We start from the raw sequence: 27,343 nt of genomic DNA on the forward strand, positions 1-27,343 counted from the left end.
CCCGACGCGCAGATAGTATAGAACGGGCTGATCCGGTTTGGAAAAAGACCTTTCAATGCCGAAAACTTTCAAAGACCAGATTGGATCCGAGGCCCTTTTCACGCCTCCTTCAAGCTCGCCGGGCTGGTAGAGATAACGAGCTTGGACAAGAGAGGGGAGGATTTTTTCGCGTTTTCCAACAGCCCTCGTGTAAGGTGTCGATGGCCTTGCGTAAACAAATTTTTCTTTGATGGCGACGGCGAGTTTCATGCCGATGCTTGTGACCTCGTTGTTCAGAGCCGAAACAACTTCAGGAAGTCTTTTCACCCAGGCGGTGGACCGCTTGCCCTCAGGGAGAAGCATCTCCGCAGCGTACTGGTGCCCGAACAAGCGCTCCGCCAGGGTGCGGTTGAAACGTTCGACAAGTGCCTGGTCTCGGTGAATGTTAACGCGCCCGCGCCGGATATATGTCTTGTGCTTTTCCATCTCTTGTGTGACAGCGCCCATGAATTCGCGCCCGGGGTCAACTTGCAGCATTTCGGGCCATTCGAGAGGCGAGCGCTTGTAAATCTTCTGAAAGGCCAGGGCGACCTCATCAGAATTTTTCGAAGTCAGGGATTCGGCCTCTTTGTAGCGGCTGGCCACGTCGACAACGGTGAGAGCATATTTGAAAACTTTGCGGCCGCGAGGGAGCTTGTCGTGCGGCAGAAAAAGAAGGTCCGCCTGATGGACCTTGTTGAGCGTGGGAACGTCGAATTTCGGCCGAGGAATCCGCTTCGGCGCGGGGAGGTATATCTGCCAGAGCGCTTGCCTGTTGAGCCACTTTTTTGCGGCTTCTTCAGGTACCTTGGCGGCCTCGGCCAATTTTTTGATCGCGGCGATTCCTTTCCAGTAGCCCCCGGTGCCGTAGTATATCTTTGCAAGTTTGACGTCCATATACGTAAGGCGTAAAAAAGTTTAAAGGAACCGGAAGCCAGCGTAGCCCAGAGCGAGCACCCCGGCGCCCACGAACGCGAGTTCGCCGTTTTCCTGCTGCTCGCTTGGCTGATAGAAATCTGGGAACTTTGGCTCCTTGGGGGGCACCATCTGTTCGTCAGGATGCGCCTGGTTTTAGAGTTTGAAGGCGTAGTCCGTGTTGGTCATGTTCCATTGGTTGGCGCTTAGGCCAAAAAGGCCGCCGCCCTTTGGGCTTTCTTCTTTTGTATCCGAGGCTGGCTTTGGGGCCGCTGTGGCGGCTTTCGCTTGCTTTTCTGCGTAATAAGCCTCGGCCGCTTTCTTCTGTTCTTCCCGGGCCAGACGATTTCTTTCGGTAACTATTTTTCCGGCGGCCACACGCTTGGGGTTTTTTACGCGCTGCGTGGTTGCAGTCGGAGTCGTCGCTTGCTGTGTGGTATCGGCGGCAGGCGCTGTCTTGGTCTCTACCTGAGGCGCAGTGACGGCGGCAGGCGTTGGCCTCTACCTGAGGCGCAGTCACTATGGCAGGCGCGCTCTCGGATTGTTCGGTTGACATTGAAGCGAACCGTATTATAAGCAAATTAAAAAAGTTTAATTGTTAACGAATTGTCAGCAAAACCTCAGCATTTGTTGATGAATGGTGACCATTTATTCTGCAGTTGCTGAGCAAGGTACTCCATCAACGCCCTCAAGCGGGTAGCCGTGTTCATCGCGAGAAGGGTGAGGTGGCGCCTACACTGTCTGCAAAAACAAGGACCAATATCTCAACAACTCAATATCTAAAGACTCTAAAAGATGGAACACCTTTTTCTCGTATTTACGCTGCTTTGACCGAAATGTTTCCAACTTTTCTTGTACATCAGACTTTATTCTCAAAATTAGTTCTTTTTTATGCTCTTCTTTTATCCCACTGCCAGAGCGGATAATTTGGAAGAATTTTTCAAAAAACTCTTTTTCTTTTTCGTAAATTTGCTTTGATTTATTCGCTTCTTCAAAGTCTTCTTGAAGTTCTTTCCATTTGTTTTCTGCCTCGATACTTGCAGGACTTTTCCACGGATGGTTCTCCATGATGTTATACAACAAAAGCAGCCACTCTCCAACTGGCCGCACTGTTGATGATTGGTGACGAGTTATTTTGTTGTTGCTGAGTCGGGTACTTCATCAACGCCCTCAAGCGGATTGCCGTTTTCATCACGAGAAGGGTGGATCTTCTCCGGCAACTGTGTGGGGTTCCACCCCACATCCCCGGGGCGCGGGCCAGAGCCCCGCTGTGGACTAAAATCAATATGTTTCGTGGTGATGAACACGGCGTTGGCCGCGGCAAGAAACCGGCCGCACTTCAAAGAAACGTTGCCGGCCAGATTAGAGAGCTCTTTGTTCAAGATGTAGTCGTTTCTGAGCTCTTTTTGGTAAGCCTCGATGTCTTTGATTTTGACGGCCATTCCGACCACTTTGGTTGCAAGAAAAATGAAGCTGTCGATCAGGCTGTCCGTTGTCTTCGAGCCCACGTATGTCTCGTAGCGTTTGGGGTATTTCTCGACATCTTTGTCGCTCAGGCGCTTCACCTGCTCGTGTGTCAGCTGCACTCCGATGGCCTCTTTGGCTTTGCCTGTGGACACCAGCACGGCCAGCTGCTCGCGAAGAGCGGGAATGTCGGGTCCGGGAGCGGTTGGAACAAGGCCGCCTGCGGGGCCACTCGACGGCTCGGGCTCGGTTTGAAGAAGGTTCAAAACTTCTGCTAACGCGGCATCTTCTGCAGCCATTGTGCAAGGCTATATACAGCTCGCATTTTTTATTCAAATAACTTTATCCCGTACGGGTGGCGAAGCGCGAACACAAGATAAGAGAACTTTCTCTCTTTCAGCTTTGAAACCAGACCTTTGCACTCATCCGGGGAGAGCTTACCGGCGTAATCCTCGAAGATGGCTTTCGTGGTCCTGGCCGAGGGGGTGTAAAAGAGGACGATCGCCGCCACGTTCTCCCGGAAGGAAGCTGTTATGCCGGTCAACTTCTGGGTGAGCGCCCACACGCTGATGCCCATATATCGCGCAGAAAAGGCGAGATTCACCAGCTCGCCTGTGCGCCCTTTCACATCTTTGGAGGCCGCGCAGTCGTCGAGGATTATGAGCGTGTTGGTGCCCTCGGAAAGCCATCTCACGAGCTTCAACCACCTTTCCACGTCGTGCTGCTCACAGACTATCACATCCATTCTCGGATCGTTTTCGCCAAGACGGTGGTAGGTCTTGTTGTGCGTGAACGTCGGGCAGATGAGCACGATGTAGTCGAACTTTCCGCGGAACGGGCCGTAGAGCTGGTTCACCACGAACCTCGATTTGCCAGAATTGGTCGGCCCCACGATGAGAGCGTTGAAGGGTATCTTGCTCGGGTCCATGTTATATTCAATGCTGTACAGATTCTAGTTGTCTGTCCATAACATTCAACTGGTAGTCGGCGATGACGAATACGTGGCAGTTCAAGTCGGCTGAGAATGCTTTCCTCTCGATTTCCAGCTGGACGCCGTCTGTACTGTTCACAATGCGCCTGCCGTTTTCGTGCATTTCTTGGTCCGCCATGGTGCGCATGTCAATCAGAAGCCCGAAATTATCTCCAGTGTAAAACTTTGTCGCATCCATGTGCTCGGTTTTATTTTTTCCCTTCACGAAGAAGCGTTGGGCCTCTTCCCACATGTCCTTGCTTTCGACGCCGGCGTTGTAAATCATGTTGGGCGAGCCGTTGATCGTGACGCTGACTTTCGTCAGATCCGGGAAGACGTATTTTTCTGAATCTCTGGCGCCATTAGCGTACGGCTCTATTAAAAGTAGCAAGAGGGCTTTCATCGACATTTTTTGGGAGTCGATTTTGATGTTCTTCGTCGTGTTGGAGTTTTTTTCGAATTCCACCACTTTGGAACACATCACGTGGTCATAGGCGAACTCTTTTCCGCTGGAGTAAACGCTGTACGCCTCTTCTGCCAGAGTCTTGCTGCGGATCATTTCGTACTCGAGATGGATGTTCGTCAGCTTGTATTTTAGCTTGGTCGCATCAGAGCCTTTGACCACATGTTCAGCTCCAGCAAGGGTTACTTCGAACATGAGGTCGTTGTAAAGGGCATGGGGGTAGAAAACACCGTGATCAGTTAGGATCTGATGGTCAAGCCTGATCCGGTACTTTTTTGCGTATACCTCGTTCAGCTTTTCTTCGGCGTCGACGCCAGAGGTTTTCTTGTCTCCGGCGTTTGAGCGGATCTTGCACAGATCCTCGCTCTGAATCCCTTCGAGAATCCTGCTGTCTCGCTCTTCCTGTGAAAGGAAAAGGTCATCAAAGATTTTGTAGATGCCGTAGCCGACCGTGTCTTGCAGGATTTCGCCTCCAAACTTCACGTGCAGCCTGTCAACGAGCGCCCGCGTGACGTTCTGTACGAGGAAGTTGTTGGCTTCCCCTCCAGAAAGGTCGATGTCAAAGACAAGCGCAAGCGAGCCCGGCACCGGAACCTCGTTCACGTTCAGCTTTGGCACTGAAACATACAGCGTGTCTCCGGGGTTGGCTTCAGTGCGGTCAAAGGTGGGCCGCTTGACCGCGCGCTCGGCCTGCATGGCGCCCAATGTTTTTTTGCTGTATGTTGGGCGAAGGTTCTCTGGAACTGACATCGTATTACCCGCCGGCGATAATTTCTAATTTGAAAAATAATATGCTTGAAATATATCGCTATGGCGGAAGGCGGTGGCGAATTTGGTTACGAAGACCCGGACCTTGACAATCGGCTTGATCACGACTCTGATGAAGGCGAACAAGAGGTTGACACAACCCGTCCTTTTCAGCCAGGCGCGGCGTCCACTCCCTACCAACCTGGCCACCCCTACCACGGAGGCGAACAAACGGAAATTAGTACTTTTCCTCACGAGCAGTCCGGCCTGCCTGACACTTCTTATCAGGAAGAAACCCCTTTGCTCGGTGATTTCGTACATACCGATGACAAACCGGCCATGCTTGAAAGGGCAAAAGAAAAAATCAGAAGATGGTTCCCGAAGGTACACTTCAAAAAATTGGGCCCAATTGGTTTCAGCAGAAAAGGAAATCAATCTGAGATCGTTTCATTTGGCTCCCGGGGGGGTGAGTCTAAAATTTTCAAGCTTGGCGACGAAGGGTTACTAAAAAGTTTCACAGACGCGAAAAAATCAGCTCTGGGGCAAAGAGCTGAAGACATCATTGCTGAAGACCGCGACACCATCAGAGAACAACGCCAAAGACTGAAAGAATCTAAAAAACAACTTCAACAGGCGGAAAAATTATCTGAGCAAAGAGAAAAAGAAAAGAGAGAAGTGGAAGTTTTGAGAAGTAAAATACAGCAAACCGCCGCTAAGATTGATTCCATTCAGGATCAACAAGGTTCGAACCTTGAAAGTGAAGCAGAACTGCGAAGGCTCAAACAACAGAAAAAGAACTATCAAACCGATCTTGAAAACAGGAAAAAAGCTTTGGACTCGCTCACAAAAAAAGCAATGGCCAGAGAAAAGGAACAAACCAAAGTTGACAGACTCAGGGCCAGCCTCGCAGCAAAAGAAAGGGAAACAAACGCCATGGAAGAAAGGCTCAACCAAACAAAACCGTTGGACGACCTGAAAGAGCAGGAAAGCGAGCTGCAGCGCCAAAATGAGGAAGACCAGGCGATCATCCAAGATGAGAATGCCTCGCCCTCCGAAAAAGAAGCCGCTGAAGGCAGAGTGGCAGAAAGAAACGAGGAGATCGCGCGTTTGCAAACTCAGATCGCGGAAAGGGAAATGGAGCGGCCTCTCTTGGAAAGGGTCAAGGAGATCTTAAAAATATGGCGTGACGTTGACCGCCATTCTTCTCGCCGCCGGGACCACAATCGGAGCAGTCATCGGGGTCCTCACCAGAGGTTTGAAAGCCACCGGCAAAGCTTTGGGAAATGGCCTCAAAGATATTGCCGCGAAACTCGGTTCTCTGCTGCCCGAGCTGATTGGCTCGATCGTGAGCTTCCTGTTCAAAGTCGCCGGCCAAGTCGTCGGGTTTCTGGCCGAGCACACCTGGCTGCTCATTCTTGCCGCGGTGGCCTTTTTGTTCGAAAATATTTTAAGAAGCAGCGTTAACCAGCGGGGCTGTTAGGTGGAACCCCACACTTTATCGCCAAGCCACGAACAGCAACGCCGATAATCCAACAACGCCGACAATTACCGCCGTTTTGTTAATTTCGTGTTGCGGTGTTTTATCTTGAGCCGTGGGCTCTATTTTTTGTGCCGTTGGCTGCGCTTGCTGAGTTTCGGTCGAAGCTGGTTTCCTGTGGTGTTCCACCCCACGCCCCGGGTCGAGGGGCTTGCCCCTGCTTGATTCAGCTGTTGCGGCTTTGTGTATCGGGTTGACCGGGTGGCTGTTGGGAGGGTTAATCTTTGATGGGCCGCCTGCCATGAGTTTGAGCCCAGCTTTTTTTGTGTCTGGACTTACCTCGTTGTTCACCCCAAGTTTCATCCCAGAGACCGCCTTTTTAAGCTTGTTGTTGTAACCTATCGTGCTTGCGGTGTTGATTATCATCTGCGCGGGCATGAACCAGGCCATGGGGGCAACAGCGAGATTGAGCCTGACCTTCGCTTGGTCCACCGCGAGCTGGTACCTTTGCACGCTCGCGGCCAAGTCGGGCTGTCTGATTGCGTCTTCCATCAGCACCAGGAACTCGCTCTGAGCTTCTCCCGCCCGACCGCCAGAGCCGAGAATGCTGCTGCGGACGTTGACTTGCGCGCCAAGGATGCAGTAAACGAAAGCCTCAATTGACTGATTTATTCTTGACAAGCCCGCCTGCGTCAAACCATTCGCGGTGTTTGGCGCGAACCAGTCAGCTTGAGCATCAGAAGCGGCCCCCGGCTCGATGAAATAAATCAGGTTTCCTTTTATCCCTTTCCCGCCTTCATCACTAAATTTGTTCCATCCCGGGTATTGGTAGTCAGTTTTTGTCGCGCCTGACGCGTACACGTAAACGCTTCCCAGACCGTGGTTTTCTCCGTGCGTGAAGTGGAAATCACTCGAGGGGGCAATGCCGAACTCGCTGCATATCCTTTTGTATGAAGCGACGTCGTAATGATTATTGTATTGGTTGAAAGGCGGGTCTCCGGGCAAAGCGCTCATGCTCTGAATACCTCCTAGCTGGAACAAAATGCGCCTGACTGTGAAATACACGTGGAATTTGTAGAAAGCTCTTATCTGCAGGGGGAGATCCATCCCGCTGTCAAAGATTTCGCGAGAAACTCCGCACCCCTGTGTCGCGCAGAAAACCGCGAAGTTGAGCTGCTGCGGCCAATATTTCATGTCAGGCCCTCCCAGCCAGCGTTTTGATTCGACTGCCGACGTGTGCCTGAGTTTGGTTTTTTCAAATATTTCTCGGAATTTTGTCGTGAAATATTGATCAGGCGTGACGTATATTTGGATTGGGGCGTCGAATATTTTTTTTAAACTTTGCGCTTTGCCGTCGAAAGGTACGGAAGGGATGGGCAAAGAAACTTTTGAACCAAGCGGCGCCAGCTGGTAAGGAAAACCTCCAACGGCCCCCGAGCGCTTGTCTTCCAAACCGAGCGCCTTTTTCATTTCCTCGCTCCAATATTTTTTGTCTGAGCCGAAGACGCTTTGCAGCGAGCCTGGGCCCTCTTTGAAAAAGATTTCTTCCGTTACGTTTTTTCCGTCTGTACTCCCCTGAGCGACGAAACGCGATCTATCGGCCTTGGGGAAATGTGCTGCAAATTCTATCCATGCGTTTGTCTTGGCTATTGCGTCTTTTATCACAATGTTTGGATCTTTCCACACATTCGCCATATTATTTGAACACAATTTTATTTGTTGAATATAAAAATGGTTGTTCTCACTCTTGTCACCCAACAGAACGGCGAGACCATCTATTTTGAAGAACCGATACCGAGAGTCGATTTCATGAAACTCATTTCGTGCAGTTTATACAACAGCTGGGACAATTTGAAAAGAGAAGGTTCCGCCACCTTGGGAGATAATAACGACGCCAAAAGTATCACTTTGCCAGTTGGTCAAGTACTCCCAGGGCATTACAATTTAGAAAGAATTGCACTTGAAATAGGCAATCGTTTCATCAAATATAACTATAAGTTGGAAACAGAAATAAACCAACCTCTTGGCCAGCTTGTAATCAAAAATTCTGGGTCAAGACCGATAGAACTTGATCACGATTTAGCCGGTTTGCTTGGTATTGGGAGAAAGCTAAAGTTTATAAACTTCATAAAAAGGCTTAGATCTCCAACGGCATATTTCATTCATTGCGACTTGATCGACAAACAAAAGAATCTGTTCAATGGCAAAAGGTCGATATCTTGGCCTCTTTTGATGTGAAAGGGAAGCCTTATGAACAAATAAGCTACCAGGCTTCTCCGCAACAGGTTTTGCGAAACTGCTCTACAGACCAGTCCATAAATAGCATAACCATTTGTGTAAAAGATGAAAATGGCGAACTCTTTGATTTCAAGGGCTTACCTCTTCTTTTTGAATTAGAGTTAAATTAAATTTCTATATATACGCAATGTCTTCGGCAAATCTGTTGCCACCAAGCGCGCCGCCTGCCGAGAATGAAAGAAGAATCTATCCAAGCCTTCCCGAAATGCTAAATGCCGAAAATTTCCGGCTAACAGAGATCAGCAGAATTGAAAAAGAAATTTCTGCTGAGGTCGAGCATTACAGGCTTGTGTTGAAAAAATACAAAAAAGCCCGGAAAGCGCTTCACTATTCCGTGGTTGGTCTTGGCGCCTTCACAGCAGTTCTGTCTTCTGGGGCTGTCGCAACATCACTCGCTGGTGTTGGAATTGTTGTTGGCGCGCCTTTTGCCGGGATAGCCGCTTTATCTGGCGCAGTTTCCACTGGCCTGTCCGTTGTCAACAAGAAGCTTGAACGCAAAGTCAATAAGCACTCCAGAATCCATTCTCTGGCTATTGCGAAACATGACTCGATTAACCTCGCCGTCTGACAGGCTCTTAATTATAATCGGGTTTCTGACACCGAGTTTCAGCTGATCACTCGTGAAATGCAAAAATATCGCCAGCTTAAAGAGACTTTACGCTCGAACTTCTCGCGAATACAGACAAGTCCAATCCAGCCAGATATCGAAAAAATAAGAAACCAGGTTCGGGACCAGGTTCGGGAAGAATATAGAAAAAAACTTCCAGATTAAACAGCAGATTTGAACTAAATTTTGCGCGAAAAAACACGAAACTATCTCTTTGTCTTATCAAAAACAGGTGATTGTGATATTTGTCATGTCACAAAAATAGTCTTGAACTTTCTTGAAGGTTACTCACTGACGCAGTCAAGTGCGAAATAGGGAAAAACCCCCGATCAGCTGTTTCTTTTTATCGCTCTAGTGAAGTCTCTTTGTTCTACCGCGTTTCGTGCCCAATTTTTCCTCGAAAAAAGGTGAAAAGTGCCATTTTTATTGGCCAGGCCGAGAAGAAATACCGTATTCTAACAAACTGTGGACAAAAAATAGAAATCCGCCTGTAAAATTCCTTTTGACTTCAACATTCCTGATGGCTTTGAAAATTCCTGATCGCTTCAACTGAAGCCAAGAGGAATGCAACAAGCTTAAACTGAAGCCTTCAGGAATTCGCAACGGGAAGCTGTATCGCCTCAATCGGAACCGCGTCATGAAAGCAATCGACAACTTCGCGTGTAATATCACGCACATGTCTCTGCCACTCAGGCGTGAAATATTCATTCACGAGAAACGCAATCAAGTGAACACTGACAAGCATGTTTTTATGGTATGCAAATGAAGCCGTGTATTTTTAATGTAATTATTCAAACGGATGTTATATCGTCGCCGCCTTTTTCGCTAACGCTCCCTGCCAAAAAGGAATCACTCGTGCCAGTCATAACCGTCGCCTGAGCATACTTTTAAAAAATTCTTGTACTCAGGAGTGGCTTCTACGAGAGGTATTATCGGCGGGTTTAGCGTTGCTTTATGAATAGTTCCACTTTCGAAACAGGGGAAACAACATTCCTCGAAAAAACAGTCCATGTATTCGAAACAAATAACCATCGGCACAATCTGCTCCCTGTATTGGCAGAAAGGCAGTTTTAAAATATTCTTGTGTACCTTGTCCCACCCTATTTCGTTTTTTCCTTAATTTTTGTCGCTATGTACTCCTTGAGAATCATCTCACGAAGCTCTGGAGGGAGGCTTTGAATGGCCTCGGAAAGTCCACATGCAGCCATGTCGGCGCAGTATACACTGAGCGTGCACTTCTCCAATAGGAAAAATTTTCTGGCACAGTTTTGTACAAACAAGTGAAGGGCACACCAGCCGACACCGCGGCCGTCGCCGCCTCCAACACACGTTCCGCTTCCGCCCCGCCGCCGCCCCCTCCCGCCCCGCCGCCACCCCGCCGCCACCACCCCCGCCGCCCGGCCGCCACCCCCCGCCGCCCCGCCGCCTCACACACCACCACACACACATATATAGTGGGGGTTCTGGTCACAAACGAACACACCCAGTGCAAGCGTAGCAAAACACCGAATCTTCAGATGAGGTGTTTTGCTACGCTTGCACTGGGTGTGTGAGTGCTGTGCCAGAACCCCCACTATATATGTGTGTGTCTTCTTAGAATAAAACTTTGATGGAAATCATTCTTGAATATTGAACTAAATAGAGACAACTCCCTGCGAAACAACTTGTTTGACTATATTTACGTACCAGAGCAATAGCCACCTCTTCCTTTATTGTGCATTGGAACATTTAGTTATTGATGTTTGTTTTAATTAGCTGCTTGGGAATTGTGTTTTTTTACCCTCATGAGTGTGTCTTGAAACTCTTCTGAATGGATTCTTATTGAAGGCTGCAAACATATGGCTAAATAGCCGATAATTAAAAGTTAGGGGAGAGAAATTACTTCTCCGATTTAGGAGTTTTGACTTTATTGCATTGAATCACAACCAGCATCAACTGAAACAACAGAAAGTATTTTACTCAGTCCCGCAACTACTATGTGCGTTATTTTTTCATCCTGTTTCACCCTTTTCACTTCTCACTCCACACACAGGTTGTACCTTCAGTTTACTTCTAGTTACGTTTAAGCATCCGTTTGTTTGTTTATGTTCCAATTTTCTAGCAGAATTTTAGAAATGGTAGTTAAGTCAGTGTCATCGCTTCAGCATGCATTGCGTGCCGTTTATTGTTACTGGTAAGAAAAATGAGGATGTTATGTATGGCACTAGCGCTGACCGTGATACTGTTGCCCAGGTTAGTAAACCACGCAGTCGGAAGTTTGATCCAACATGGCGTCTTTGTCTTGCATATATAACAAGGAGAACTTGTAATTCACTTTTCATTCTTACCATAATTTGTAAAACACTAAGGAATTTACAGTTTACTTTACTTTCTATTAAAAATGGAACCCAATGTGAACTGAAGATATTAATGATTCATTTAGAGTTACTTTTACCAGCACTTAAATGCATGCACAGTACTTGGTCTTTGTATGGGTTTCTTATGGGTTTCTGTGCCTTCTATTCTAATAAAGCGATCATTGTCTTATGCAGAATTTTTGGCTGATAAAATTTTATTTCTTCTAATACCCTATTTTTGACATTAGGACGACAGCAGGCAGCTGCAAGAAATTGCATTTGTCTTGTACTTTAAGGTTTTGAGGTAACAATGTAGGACGACCTAGCAGAACAGGATTCTGTTTCACCTTATATTTACTTTGAAGTCAAAATTTGCACTTGTAGAAACTTGGGCTCGACTTTTACTAACCGTTCGAGAAAAGAGACTGAACTCGAAAGAGCAGCGGAAATCGAACCTTGTACAATCGTAAATTTTATTTGTTCTTCAAAATGTTTCGAAGACGTACTACCTGTTCAGTTACTAGAAAAAAAAAAAAAAGGCAATGGAAGTTTACGAAACTGTTAAGAACATATTAGGTAATAAATTATTTCTTTATAAGTATTAGTGCCATGTTTTTTTGCATTCTTTTGATTTAATTTCTATGCAGCTGAGTAAAACGTTTGGCGACAATTTTTAACATAGTTTTTTGGAAGGTTGTTGATTGTATATAGTTAATGTGTCAGTGCAAATTAATGGATTTAATGAGACGTAACTGTAGAAAGCCTTCAGTCTACTCTTCAGAAGGTTTTTTCTAGTCTGGAACCCAATGAAACACACACACGCACACTCATTACACACACTTTATTTCAACTGAATTTAAAAGTTAATACAAATGCCAAAACTGATCCACTGGTGGTATTGCGCTATAATTTGTACACCCCTCGTACTACTATATCAAAATCAATGCAAACAACTAACATATAGGAATTTTGAGGCTTTGATAGAAGGACAACTTATTGGTGTATACATGACGCGCACTAGCCTCACCAAGCACGTTATGATGTTTACAAATAAATTGTCTTGAAAGTAATCAATGGTTTCTAATTCAAATTCTAAAAACAGACTGATCATAGATTGCACAGTAACATTGTACTTAGCACCCACTGATTGAACTAGAAAACAATGAAGTCTTTCTTGTTTTGGATGTGGTAAATCTAGTTAAAGTCACACTTTTATTACCTTTTCTGTTAATGCTTGCGACACCGAAAGTGACATGAATTTTACATTCCATCTAACTGATTTCCTAATGATTGGGAATGTGTAATTCTTAGCAATGATGCGGCTGACCCAGTCTCCCTTGATGCATCGGCACAACTTCATTTCTTCTTTCACGATGGTACACATGCGCACAACAACGAAGCATCTGAAGAAGGGCGTTCTTAAATTCTATTATTCTGAATGGATAAATTATTACGTTTACAAAGGAGTTGCTAAATTGCAAAAACTTGATGATATAAGTAGTCATCTTAATGTAGGGAAATCTCCAAGTACACCGCGATTTACCAATAGGGTCAGAATTTGAAATGGCAATCAGGTCAAAAGAGAGGTGGTGGTGATAATGAACAGTGTTTTTGCTAATCTTGTCTCTCTTACCGCGTGATTCTGGTTACTCATCATTGTTTTTTGTTTCTTCCATACAACATAATATGCTATACACATCACTAATAGAGGCGTGCTAAGAAACAAGACGAGAGAATACAGGAAGTTCTCTGGTGTTATGATAGAGAGTTTAAGCAGTAACATTATAGAAATGAATATTGCTGCCAAGATCCATGGTATGTGTAACAACCGCGTGTCTTTCTGTTTATGAATACCGTTTAATAACAAGAACACTTCGCCGACTACATCTGACAACGTGGTACTATAAGCGATGTATGCGCATGTGCAAAACTGAACTATACTGGAATTGTCGGAATGGTGGACTGGATATTACATTTCTCCCTTTTTCCAGAGACAGTCTTTTCCTTAAATGAAAACGCAACTAGAAAACGATGTCCTAAATGTCCAATGTTCTAAGCTTAAAACAGAAAAATGTTTCAGGGCATATAAATGTCTATGTCCGGTGAGCATAAGCTTAATACAGTCTAGGTAACGTAGTCTTTCAGATAGTCTGGTCGCCTCCGATCACGCCTTGGTCTGGTTACAGCTGCTGAGAACTCTGATGGTTTGTTCTGTTCCATTTTGTTACTGCTGCTGGTTTCGACCACTTCCTCTGCATTAGTGATAATCTCCTCTTGGACTGACTGAAGGTTGGTATTCAGCAGGATTTTCTGTCTCCAATCCTCTGAGGTTGGTTCTTCTTCCCGGTCATCCCTCTCTTCACTGGTATTGTCCTGGATCAAAGCGTTAGCAATCTTGAATTGGCTTGCATCTCGATATACTTCCCGTCCATCTGTGATCCTACGTGCTGCAATGCTTGATCCGTCGGTTCGAGTTACGGTGTAGAAAGCTGGTTCATATGCTGTGGACCATTTGTTCCTCTTCTTTTGCTTCAACAATACATGATCTCCTACAATGAAGTTGTGTGCCTTGGTGTTTCTGTTCTTAGCATTCTGTTTGAGCTTCTCTTTGTATCTCTCGTCCCTCTCATTGATGGCTGTGTCACGAGAATTCTTGCTGCTCTCCCTCGTTTGATGGTCTAACTTTGTTCTCACTTGTCTGTTCATGAGGGCTTCATAGGGTGCTACTCCGGTGGCAGGGTGTGGTGTTGAGCGGTAGCCTGTCAGCATTTCTTGAATAGCTATGCTGCTATTTCCGCCTTTAAGGTGGGCGATCTGCTCTGTCTTATTAAGCACTTTCATGAAGCTTTCCGCCTCGCCATTAGCACGCGCATGTTCTGGGGTGACTCGATGATGGTGAAATCCTTCTGTTTTAGCGAACTCTGCAAACTCTCTGGAATTAAACGGTGGTCCGTTGTCACTTTCCAGCTGTCTTGGGGTGCCATGAGTGGCAAACATTGTTTTGAGCTTTTCCTTGGTTGGTTGGAAAGCTGTTGAGTGGGTCTTCGCGACTTCAGGATATCTTGTTCTCTTGTCTATGGCTACTAGATTATAATGGCCATCAGGGTAGGGTCCACTGAAGTCTACAGCTATGACATCCCACGGTTTCTTGGGTATGTCTGTGACTTTGATGGGTTCCTGCCTGTGTTGCTTTGTGGTAACCTGGCATTCGTAACACTGGCCAATGATCTGTTCGATCATATTGTTCATGGTTGGAAACCAATACTTGCCTCTTATCATTTGGTTCGTTTTGGTCGTTCCCAGATGTCCAAGGTGGTGTGCAGCCTTGATGGCTTGTCTCTGTAGGCTTCTGGGGATAATGATCTGATTCATTCGGAAGAGTAGGCCATCCACTACATACAACTCATTCTGCACACTGTAGAACGGTGCAATGTCTGGGTCCTTTTTGTGATGTTCCCAGTCCCCGGTAAGTATCCTGACGGACAGTTTCTGAAGTTGGGTATCTTTGCAAGTTTCTGCCTTGATCTGATCTACAACGATTGCATGCTCGGCTGTCAAGACATATTTGATTACTCTCTCTACAGCATCCTTTCCTTTCTCTGGCAATGGGTGTCTTGATAGGAAGTCGAGTGGGTCTGCGTCATCCTTTCCAGGCTCATAGATTAGCTCGAAGTCGACATCTTGCATTCCCATGACCCATTTTTCAATCCTCGGAGGGAGTCGCATGGCTGCTTTGTTAAACAGTGGGAGCAGTGGCTTGTGGGCTGTGATGATCTTGAACTTTGGTGCTCCAAGGAGGTAAATGCTGAACCTGTTCTTTGCCCAATGTACTAACAGGGCGTCTTTCTCTGTTTGGCTATACCGTTTCTCTGTGTCGGTCATAGTACGACTAATGAAGTGGACTGGCTGGAGACCACTGCCTGTCTCTTGGAATAGTCCGGCTGAGAGCCGTTCATGGAAGCTGGCTTCCACTCTCACAACAATTGGTCTAGCTGGGTTGAAGTATGCCATTGTGCTTTCACTTGTTATGCTTGCTTTCAGCTTCTCAAATGCTTCATTCTCCTCTGCTCCCCATTTGAACTTTGTATCTTTATGGGTCAGCTTTCGCAAGGGTGCGGTTAGTGATGCGTATCATGGGATGAACTTTGATAAATATCCGGTCATGCCAAGGAAACTTCTCACAGCTTCTTTTGATTTTGGTGGGCTGCTTTCTTTTACAGCTCTGATTTTCTCTGGACTTGGCTTTAATCCGTCTTTCGTGAATTTGTGTCCATAGAACTCTATCTCCTCGACTCCAAACTGGTACTTGTCAGGGTTGAACGTGATTCCAAAATCCACTGCTCTCTGCAGGACTGCTTCCAAAGTCTTGTTGTGCTCCTCCATGTTTCTTCCTCCTAGCAGGATATCATCCCGTTGGTTGAGGCATCTTGGTATGTCTCCAAATATTCGGTAGATAGCTTCATCAAAGAGATCTTGTGATGCTTTTGCTCCAAAGATCAGACGTTTTGGTCGCATGTTCCCCCACGGGGTGCTAAAAGTAGCAATTTTTCTGGATTCTGGATCGAGTAAGAGTTGGTGGTACCCCTGCCGCATGTCAAGATTGGAGAAAACAGTACAATCATGAAATTTGTACATGAAGTCTTCAACAATAGGTCCCTGGGTGATCCCATTTCTTTCCATGAATTGGTTTGGTACCCTGAGGTCCACACTGGCCCTGATCATGTGCGGTTCAAGTTTCTCCTTGTCTACAGTGTTGAACTTCGGCTTTGGTTGAACAACCAAGGGTGAGCACCATGTGACTGCCTCACCTTCAGGCACCTCTTCGAATATCTCCTCTTCTACACATTGGTCCAGCCATTTCTTCAATGGTTCTTGGAGGTAGTAAGCCACTGGTCTCGGTCTTTGAGCTACAGGCACTGTTTCTGGTCTCATGCTGAACTTTGCATAGAACTCTTTTCTATTCTTGATGTCTCTGATCTTCCCGATACCCTTAAATACGTCACTGTATTGATCGGTTATTTCTTTGATTTCAGGTTTGAGATCTTCATCTTGCTTGACACTTTTGATGCCTGGTGGTTCTTCCTGGATTCTCAGGTCATTGGTCTCGGCAAAAGAGCCATCTTCCCTGATCTGTAACATACCCAGCTCTTGAAGGGTACATTTGCTGATGAGTGGTGCGGAATTGATTCTTCCTCTGGTCACAACAAATCTTGCGACTGCTCCACAGGTCTGGTTCCTTATAGTGGCTGTAAACTCTCATTTCACTGGTAACTCACTCTGCAAGGTGCTTAGTTTTACTCTGCTTGGTTGTAGGGTAAGTTTCACACTGGACCGATTTGTCAGTGCTTTAAATTGGTGTTCATCCATGACATTTACTTCTGCTCCGCTGTCGGGCTCAGCTCTTACATCAACATCTTCTATCTTCACTGATACGGTTCTGTCTTCACCATCTGTTTTGATTTTCTTCACTTGCTTCAGGTGTCTTACGGCTTGGCAGAAGAACTCGTCATCGGAACTTGTTGAGTTGTTGGCATCTTCTTCAGTGGTTCTTTTTACACGGCGCTTGTGCCTTGAATTCTCTGGTGGCCTGTGATCACGTTTTTGCTCGTTGCCTTCCTTGCTGTTGTGCGGGCTTTTGGACTTACACACAGAACTGAAGTGATTGAACTTTTGGCATTTCATACATTTTTTCCCATACGTTGGACAGTTCTTGCCTTCCTCGTGTGTGTCTGTTTGTCCGCAGTATCCGCAGGGTTGCTTTCCCTTGCCGCTTTGTTTGTCCTTGGGTGGACGCCACTTCTTGAAACGTCGTCCAAGCTTCTTCACATCTTGAGGAATTTTCATGTCGCTTATTTGAAGAGATGTGTCTTCGATTTGAGCAGCTTCGGTTAGAAACCGTGTCAAATCCCATTTCTTGTTGATGGCCTTTTGTATAAGCGATCGATTCTGTGTTGTTTGGATGAGGTGCTCCAAGATTCGTTCATCGCAGTTGGCTTCGAATTCGCAGTCATTGGCTTTCTCTCTTAAACGTGCAGCATACGCGTTCGTTGTTTCGTCATGTGTCGGTCTCATTTTGAGGAATACGTATCTTGCGTGGTGTTTATTTTTCTTCGGTTTGAAGTAGTCATTCAGCTTCTTTCTCAACTTTTCGCAGTCGTTATTGCCATCTGTCGGGTTTGGCAAGCTTTTCTCCAGGCGAGCGATTTCTTTCCCGCCATAAATGATGAGTGCATCTTTCTTGTCGAGCGGCTCCGTAATCTTGAAATATCTGAATTCCCGTTCGATTTCTTCGAGCCAGTCGTCCCACGCTTTCCCTTTGGCTATCGGGTCATCTCCTGGGATAAATGGTTGAGACTTTAGATTTCTCGTTGCCGTAATAACTTGCACTGGAGCTGCTGCGCCGGCATCTGCTTGTTCTGTGTCAGACATGTTTTGTGGATCGATTGATTCACGCGTTGAAGTATTTTGCCTGCTTACCTCTCTCGCTGGGCTTCAGACTTTGCTTGCTGGGTTTCTCTTGCTTTCTTTCTGCTTTTGTTGCTTAACTGAGTGTGTTTTTTTTTTCTCGTCGCCAATGTAACAACCGCGTGTCTTTCTGTTTATGAATACCGTTTAATAACAAGAACACTTCGCCGACTACATCTGACAACGTGGTACTATAAGCAATGTATGCGCATGTGCAAAACTGAACTATACTGGAATTGTCGGAATGGTGGACTGGATATTACAGTATGGCAATAGCAAATATGTAAACACGAAAGTTTAGAGTTCTATGACGAAAAGGCCAACCTACTGCGTACATTCTCTCTAAGGAAATAGCGGCAAGCGTGAAGATGGAGGCAATACCAGAAAAAGGGTCACCGTAAACGTATATGAACGCCACCGTTACCGGCATTACTTTGCCAGGAGTTGCCGCAATAGCTATGTGCAGAGGAACAGTCAGCAGCCCAACCAGTAAATCAGCAACAGCCAAACTAATCAAAAGAAAATGAGCGCGTTTACGAAGTCTCTGTTTCAGAAATATCCAGATGGTAAGGAGATTTCCGGCAACGATCAATGTCGCTAATAATCCAAAACACAAACTCCACACAATGTCCCATGAATTAAAATCCATGACGGAGGCAATGGCTCCTGGAGATGCTTCTAGTTTGCACTCCTGTAAAGAAAAAGAAATTCGAATGTAAGGAAGTAATAATTAATTGATTATAGAAACGTTGTATAAAACAAATATAATCAGACGGTACCTCAGTACCTTGTTAATTGGTACCCAGACTTAAATACCCCTCGTCCCACCTCCTCCCCACCCCTCCACTTAAGGTCTAATTTGTAGGAAGGGTTTAGAAAGTAAACAAATGCTCTAGTACATGTTGCTGCTTGTTGGTTGGGAAGTTCTGAAAGACTGGGAAACGACACTTTGGATGCGTTTTTTTTCCGGGATTGTTTAAGAACTAAAACGATCCCAGTAAATAGTGAAACATTTACGGTTACAGTATACCTTCAGGTCGGCAATTTTCTTCAAATTTGGATTTTTGGGTCAAAGTAGTGGTCGAAGAATAAGGCCGTCGATAAAACCAGGAACATGGAACATTCCGGAACATCCCGGAACATCGAATAATTATCATAACTACGCGAAAAATATGTAAAATAAAATTTTAAAAATTAAATCAAACAAAAATAAACTGGTATCAGCTCGGAAAATAGAAAAAAACAAAAACGTAAAAAAAAAAAGGAAAAAAGAAAGAAAAATGAAAGTGACTGCAATGAGTGAAGGCTCCTCTTCTTTCCCGCCAATTGCGTCACGTCGCTTTTCAGCACTCTGTTTTTCAACACAAACATGGACGATTCTGACGTTGAATGCCAGGTAATTCATTGCGTTTCCTTTTTTGATCCCTGATTTCATGAACATTTGAGGTGTTTGTCTGAGCGTCAAACTGTTGTTTGTTAAGTCGGTATTCATAGTTTAGTCCCTATTCCATCTTCACGTTGCTATTTATCATGCCCAGTTTTCGCTCCGCTCCGCTACGAACTCCTGGCACTATGACCGACTAAGTGCAGACTCGGCCTTTCTGGAAGCCCGAGCACCAAGCAAGTTATTATTAATAAACTAGAGGTAATCAAAGATTTATAGAGCAGCGCGTTCACGCGCGGTTTTCGCATGTCTGGTTTACTTTGGTGGTGTTCGAACGGCTCGATAGAAAACTTAGTTTGATCGAATGTCAGATAACGATCTGCACGTGAAGTTGAACTAGCGATGAATAGATTATAGCCTGCAGTAAAAGTATTTTTAATTAATTAAGTATTAACGTAATGAATTGAATAAAGAAATCACACTCGTGTACCCATACTTTTAAGTCTAATTAAGGAGTTCGAACGCCACCACCTTAGTTTTCCGTGAAGAACGAAATCTGGGAGTAAAGAACAGTCACGTGATTAAACTGACGGTGAACGACTGGAAGGAATGGATTACTCTTCTTAGTTGCTAGCCTTCACTCATTGCAGTCACTTTCATTTTTATTTCTTTTTCCTTTTTTTATGTTTTTGTTTTTTTCTATTTTCCGAGCCGATACCAGTTTATTTTTGTTTGATTTAATTTTTTAAAATTTTATTTTACATATTTTTCGCGTAATTATGATAATTATTCGATGTTCCGGGATGTTCCGGAATGTTCCATGTTCCTGGTATTATCGACGGCCCGAAGAATAATCTCTAATTCCTGAAAAAAAAAAAATTGAAAAGGACTAAGTATTGGCGGAGAAATGGCGGTTTTACGTTTTCGCGGGAAGTAAAAGTTTACATCTTGATTGACAGCCCTATGGCGCGTGTGCAATCAACCGAGACGAATTGTCAAGAATTGACTACTCATCAGTTGATCGGCTTTGTTGTTCTGACCACCAAGCATTTTTGGTATTAGGTATAATTCTATTAAGTTATAAGTGGATGTTACTAAAACTGGTAACGGGCATCGACAGTGCGAGAGTCTCGGTAAGCTGTTAATTTGAACTATTTATGCAATACAAATAATAAATGTTATTGTTATTGTTATTGTGCTGGACGGATTGCTTTCCAGGTTACGCATGTACTATATTGTGCGCGAATGTTTCTGTTTCAAACAACTGAAATGCTCAATGCTTTTTTCTTTTTTTCTTCAGTCTTAAAACTTAAGGTTAAAGTTAGGCTAAACCCTAAACTGTTTTGGCGGCCAACCTATTTTTGGCTAATTGCTTAATCAAATTATATATATATATCATTGAAATTCGCTCTTCCGTGACCGACTTCCGCGAACAAAACAAGATGGATGTTAACTGTTCATTAAAGACTACAATCCTGGTCAAAACTGTTGGGACAGTTACGGCAGATGACTTCACAGGCAGCCTCTCTTAAGACCAAAACCGCGCAAGCCCGCCTACCCCTCTCCCCCCTTTCAATGTTGATAAAAATCTTGAAGAAAAAAAAAAATCCTTGACAATAGCTTCAGAATAGCCACGTTTCAAGAATTGTTCGCCTCCTAGCACAGTATTCTCGAACTAAAGAAACGATAGGATAGATTTTCACGTCTTATTCCAAAAATAGCGATTTTTCAGCAATCGCGTTTGGTTCCAACACAACTGTCTAACCGCTTTCTATTGTCCCTTGTTCCTTTTTTCCCACACCCGATCTAGTCTTCAGAATAGCTTCATTTTCATGCAACATTGCAAGGCATTGCAAACCCAATTTATACTTTCTTGCGCAGATGACGACGATGGCATGATCGAAAACCTCGACGGTTCTAGATATTAAGTAAAGACTTGTTGTCGAGGCAACAAACTGCTTGTTAACCATTCCATCATGAATGTTCCCGGGCTTCAACGGGATTCGAACCCGTGACCTCCGCGATACCGGTGCGATGCTCTACCAACTGAGCTATGAAGCCACACATTGGGAGCGAGGTCAGGTCAATTTTTCAGGCTTCTTCTTTCCAGTTGCTTAAATTGGAAAATTTACTGCGATGATCATACTTCACTTTCATCTACTACCGCAGTTCAAATATGAATTATTTCATATATACTTTACAAAACAACAAAAAAATTCCATTATTTTAACCACACAACGTTTCAAAAATTGCTTTCATCGGATTGCTGGAAACGAATATTTTACTCGAGAGTGGCTATCCGCGTCACGCAATTGTTTACATTCCAACGGCGGATTTTGGGCAAAATCTATGAGAAACACAGGCCAAGGCGGGCGACTTGAAACCATTTGTCCAGAGATATTTTTTGATATCCTAACAGGTGGGTGTATATTTAACCCGTACAAAGTGTTTTTATGGTATTTAAAGTTAAAGCCCATAGAAAAATATGGCGATGTTTTTATGCAATAATTCTCTTGCGACACACTGTAAAATTTTGCCTGTCAGTTTGATCTCTCTTCGGGCTCAAAACTAACTTTGATTTATTTTATTTTTCCCTCAGTCATGCCACGAAGACCTGAACTGAATATAAAATCCATTGAAAGATTCTCAAGTAGCTGTTCTGCGGAGCGCGAAGCAATCAAATATTCGGAAAATTCAGCAAAACCGGAAGTAGATTTTGAACCCAATCGGGTCGAAATCGTTTTTGGCGTATTTCTACCAAAGAAAGCTGTATTAGCAGAAACTAACTATGGTCCGTTTCAATTCTTACTAGGACCTATCTATGGACAAAGTACAAGCGAAATTAATTTTTCGACTTGTGCCATTGATAGGCGATTTAGGTCCATTTTTATAGGCATTCACTCTTAAATTCTACAAAGAAACTGAATTCTAGATATAGAAGCGCTAAATTAAAATACCGTAGTGCAGCACGTGCTTTCCAGAGAACTTCGTCCGCAGGAATTTTTATGGTCAAAATTAAAAATGTTGGTTGTATCGACGGTTAGATCTTCATGCGATTGCGTAAGCTTATTCATTGTCAGAGAAAAGTTTTTCTTCCAAAGATATTTTCCAAAGATGTGAAAAAGAGGTAAGAGAACTGAGTATGCGTCATAATTTGCGCGCGCATAAATTTCGTCATTATTAAAGTTGAATTATGACGCAGCTGTAATTATTTAGCTGGACCAACAGTACGTTTTACGACGCTTCACCGCTGTGTTCTTGTCTGCGCGATTTTCGACAGTTAGAGGCCAATTTCGATTTATTAAATGTTTTACTTAGCTCTGAGGCTTAGGGGAATAAAACCAAAGAAACCGCCTTGGGTCTAAGGGATGAATAATTAACTTTTTTTTATTATTATCCCATTAAACCTGGCGGAGCCAAGTTAGAATTTTAATATATCAAGATTGGCCTATTAACTACAAACATAGCATATTCGGATCAAAATTCCTTTCAGGTGCGTGTTTTTCTCCCAAGTTGCTCATTTTTCACAATTCAAAGCACACAATCTTAACGTGGGATGCATTTCTTTTGTTCAAAGCATATTTCTCGTGGCTGTAATGAATTTTAATGTGGGTATATATAAAGAAGTGTAGAATTACACACCCATTTTAGCGTCGGTCGCCGTTGCATTGAAGGCAAGGGCGAAGACATCTTAGTCGCTGTGCTCCCTTCAGGCAAGTCCATATTTTCTTTATTTATCGCCGTTGAATTGAAGGCAAGGGCGAAGACATCTTAGTCGATGTGCTTCCTTCAGGTAAGTCCACATTTTCTCTAGCTAGTTACGTGTCCTAGCTGTTTCCCTCGTCTTTCAATTTGATCATTTAATGGTATAATAAAACTCTCCTCAATGCTGTGAAAGCTTCGAGGTTCATGTGTTTTTCCTTGACACCGAAGACTGTATTTAGGCGAAGTTGAAAAACCGAATAGCAAACATTTCTCTTGTGAGTAACTGGGTGATTATTTTTAATAAAATGTTTGTTTACAGCTTGATAATCTGCTTGGTTTGCCGTTTGACTTTGTCATTCGCAATTTGTTTCGTCACCTCGGAGCGCCACAATGTACACTCTTTTTAACTGTTATAAAACAGAAAATTCCAACCGCCTTTGCCTTTGCTCTGATACGAAGAGAACAGTTATGTAGTTATACCAAAACCTATAACTAATCTTCAGTTCGTTCCCACTGCAGTGCACCACTTTGTTGGTAGTCGTTTAAAAGTGTTAGTCCACATTTTGAGGGAGTTTTGTTAAGTGCAAGGCCGATAGACGTCCGTTAACTGATACTAATACTCAATCAAGACAGTTTTGCTTGAGTTAACACGCGAAAAACTTAACCGTGAATTTCCTGGTTTTTTCACAAGAATTGACCAGAGGCAGCAAAGTTGTATCCAAAGGAATTGAATTGGAGTGACAGGCGTCATTCACCAATTCAAATAAAGTGTAGCACGACCAGCTATGGACTCCTGGCAAGTTTCATGTTGACGACAACTCCGTTGAAGTTCAGATAAGTGAATCATAGTTGTCGCTAGATTTCATTTAATATAATCCTTTGAAGTTTTGCAGCTAAGTCCACTTTGGGGGCATTCAGACGTAACATTAGAACCGGTTTGCACTTTAATAAAGAATGTGATCGATTTCAAAACGAGTGCATTTCGCTGGTAATTTCGTATGCCTTGGTGCTGAATGTTTCGTGATTTTAATGGACGAGTCTCGTGTTTGGACGTATTTTTGCTTAAAATTAACCCACAGACAAAAGTGACTCGTGTTATTTATTTCGTACTATTAAGTTAAAACATTTTCATTTATCTTACAAATACAGGAAATCGAGTACCGAGTCTAAGATCTTGGTGGCACTAAAGTTTTACTGTTTTTTTTTTTTTACATAATCCATTCGTAGAATGCTTCAGTTTATCGTCCTGCGACCGTTTTTTTCTGTTTAAAAAAGGACGTTTTTGAAATCCATAGCAAGAATCTAAGAACTTCTAACTTATTGACTACACTGGCAAATTCGTTTATTAATTCTAAAGAAAAAATTCTATCTGAGCTGAAGCCAACTGACGAGCTTATAGGCGTAGTTCAGTGAGGAAAATGAACAAAAAAAGAGCAAAATTCTCAGCACGGGACAAGATTTGCAAGCTCGTTAGGCTAGCTATACTGTTATTTGTTCTCCAACATGAGAGCAATTGGCTTTTGAAACAGAGCTGTTTGGTTGTACAAAAATTGAATTCAAAACAATTGACATCAATGTCTGCAAGCAGTGAATATTGCTCGTTATCTCTGATCTGTTGACAGAAAAACTTATAGCCAGAATGTTGTCATGGAAATCAAACGCCGATGAATCCGATGGATTGACCACACACTTCCCAAGGTTGCCTAGAGATGGACACCAACTGGCAACAGCAAACCTGGTTGGCCAAAAACCACCTGGCGCCTGCCATGAGCTCAATGAGGAACAACATATCGTACAAAATAGATGTAGATGGATTGTGGCTGCCTTGTGTCCCACAGAGAACGAAGAGGATCAATTAAAAAAGTAAGTAAATCTCGTTATCAGCCTTACAGCAAGTCTTTTATCGTAAATGGCGACTGTCCTTCATTATCAACTCATTCTTGCGCTACCAAGTTGAATGGGAATACATGAAAGATGAAGAGTTGTTCCAAATCGATTGTTTTAATTTGTGACCGCCATTTATTATGGTTCAACTTTATGACGACAACATACGAACAAGTTTTTGGGGTGAGCAGGTTATCTTTCCATGAAATAATCATAAGTAAACCTAAGTGATTAAATAAGTAAAGTTGCTGCCGTTTGCTCTGCTATCTCCAGGATGACCAGAGATGTGTTAAAGGACAGTCCGCGAGTTTCTGGATTGATTCATCAACCTTAATTAATTGAATTTCATCAACGTTAACTGAATTTTGGATGGCAGTGTGCAGAGCTTCACTTCTGGCGTACGATCGATGACTATTGGAAAAACATCTCAGCTCAGATAAGTAGATAATGATTTTCCTATCTTTACACTCCAAGAGTGTTAAAAATCGTGATTCTGATTGTAAAATATATATATTTTCAAGTTTCGTACCATTGCTGCATATTAAGCGTACGGCTGTCTTGTTGTCCAGAAAATGCCATAATTTATATCACTACAATACACGTGCACTGCATTATGTTCGATAATAATTATTATAATGAGACTACCGTTTGTTTGGAAGGAATTTGGGTCGAACTTTTGTTGACTCGGATCCTTTTCGCGTGGGAGCGGGGGGGGGGAGCGGGGGGGGGAGTTATTATGTGAAGGACCATCTTGCACTTTTCATTTTACGTTCTTGGAATTAAGCGTCTGAAAACGTTTAGGTGAAGAGGAGAATACCACGACGTAAATAGTCATAAAAAAGATTCTTTAATAATCATTAAATCCAATTTTAATAGCTAGCTTATATTATAACCAAGTTAGATAGCATTATCCTTGATTCTTAGAAGCGCAAACAATACAACCCATCTTGGATTCCATGGGAATTCTATTTCATTTTTTTGGAAAATGCTAGAATTTGAAGACACATCAAAACACTACTGTTTCCTGAAACTTTACATAGTTATCAACTGTATCTAACACTGCAGTAAATTTATTAGTTGATAAGGTAGTGTTGATTAAATATTCTTTTTTCTGTCTCTCTCGCTCCAGGCGGCTGATATATCACTGTTGACAGAAAGGGTAGCCATCTTGGATCGCAATGTACTGTTGGACTCTGGCACAAGTTGACTATTGGAAACATCAAATCTCAGATAAGTACATTATTTCTACTCTCGTTAGCTTTTAACAGTTTCAGTGTAAGCATTATGAGAATCTCAGAAACTGATTAACAAGAAGATATTGTCTTAATGAAGAACCAAATTCTTAGAATTAATATTAACAACAATATGAGAAAATCAGTAACGAGAATACACATTTTGAGCATGGCATGTACCTAAGAGTTACCACTTTGAAAAACTAAATTCTCAGAGTTAACATTTAAAACAATATGAGAAAACCAGTAGTGAGAATATACATTTTGAGCATGGGATGTGTTAAAAGTTACCACTCAGTTCGTTATGCTGGAGGTCAACCTGAAACTATCGAATGTTATTTCTCGTAATTCTTGTTTTTTTCAAGGCATTGATGAAGACCATAACCAAAAGTTGCGGAAATTTAGATAAGAGAAAAAAGCATTTTGCTAAATTGAGAACAATGGATGTTTCTCCTCGAGAAAAATTTAAATGAAGAGGAAGGGGTAGTAAGTAATTAATACATGGCCGCGGCTTATCAATAAAATCATCTCGTGAATGCTCACTAGTTTTCCCATTAAGCCGAGATGAATGATACATCGAACTGTCGTTTTGCATGTATGCATCCTTTGCATTTGAGTAGTATTCTCGAGAATATAAAGTGAAGTATCTCAATTGAAAGTTTTTAATCTTCCAGTTCGTCACTTCTCATACAGTGCAAACTTCATGTAAGAGTGCTGTTTGTACAGCCGTATTACTCTTGACGGTATCACAATGAGCCAAATTAAAAGTAAGACTGCTCTAAAAAGGACTTCTGTTTTTTTGTTTGTTTGTTTGTTTTTGTCGAGTAAAGAAGGAGTTTAAATCTTGAAAAAAATCTTGGAAAGGCACAGCTAGTCACATAAATAAAGAAGACTTCTCTCCAGGTTTTAGGTCTATGCGCTAACCCAAACTTCAGTTATTTGCCTAAGTGTTTTGCACAAATTTACAGAGCTCAGTATGGTGCCGCCATATTGGTGTACCTCCGTGGTACACCAATTGGCGAATCTTTGCTTACAATATTTGCCCCATAAGTGATACAGTTTCTGATGGAAATTCTGAATATTGAAAGGGCATAGCACGATCAACTGTGTCAAGGTGCTCGATGTACTGAATAAGTTTTGAGCGACGCGGGTTTAAAAACTCAAAATTTAACAAAGAATGTAAAAGCTCATTAGGGCGTTTGCCACCCAGAAATTTGGCAGTTTTTGAAGGCCAATTTCCCCTCGAATATTTCAGCCAAAGAGCCAAAAGTTTCACCAATTACTAAAAGTTTTACAAGCTCTTTAAATTGTTATAGTCAATTCGTGTCTAGCGTGATACCTTTTCCGTGCAAAAATGACCTCAGCAAAGATTCGCCAA

At 43.4% G+C, this 27,343-nt stretch overlaps 3 protein-coding genes and 1 pseudogene across 3 annotated transcripts; all 4 read right to left on the reverse strand.

The window, feature by feature from the left end:
- Positions 1–1,884: 1,884 nt before the first annotated feature.
- On the reverse strand, positions 1,885–2,711 carry LOC149097869 (uncharacterized). Its single transcript, XM_089278469.1, has one exon. The coding sequence runs from the start codon at positions 2,694–2,696 to the stop codon at positions 2,064–2,066; it is 633 nt and encodes a 210-aa protein (XP_089134595.1). The 5' UTR covers positions 2,697–2,711; the 3' UTR covers positions 1,885–2,063.
- Positions 2,712–3,320: 609 nt separating this feature from the next.
- On the reverse strand, positions 3,321–4,580 carry LOC149097870 (uncharacterized). Its single transcript, XM_089278468.1, has one exon. The coding sequence runs from the start codon at positions 4,578–4,580 to the stop codon at positions 3,333–3,335; it is 1,248 nt and encodes a 415-aa protein (XP_089134594.1). The 3' UTR covers positions 3,321–3,332.
- A 1,481-nt stretch (positions 4,581–6,061) lies between these two features.
- On the reverse strand, positions 6,062–7,955 carry LOC149097871 (uncharacterized). Its single transcript, XM_089278467.1, has one exon. It carries the CDS (start codon positions 7,747–7,749, stop codon positions 6,073–6,075), a length of 1,677 nt encoding a protein of 558 aa, XP_089134593.1. The 5' UTR covers positions 7,750–7,955; the 3' UTR covers positions 6,062–6,072.
- A 4,555-nt stretch (positions 7,956–12,510) lies between these two features.
- LOC149097872 (histamine H2 receptor-like) lies at positions 12,511–19,169 on the reverse strand (annotated as a pseudogene).
- Between the last annotated feature and the right edge of the window lie 8,174 nt (positions 19,170–27,343).

The sequence above is a fragment of the Orbicella faveolata genome, unplaced genomic scaffold, assembly GCF_042242905.1.
Source record: "Orbicella faveolata isolate gen_17 unplaced genomic scaffold, um_ofav_v1 contig_46, whole genome shotgun sequence".
Lineage (NCBI taxonomy): Eukaryota > Metazoa > Cnidaria > Anthozoa > Scleractinia > Merulinidae > Orbicella > Orbicella faveolata.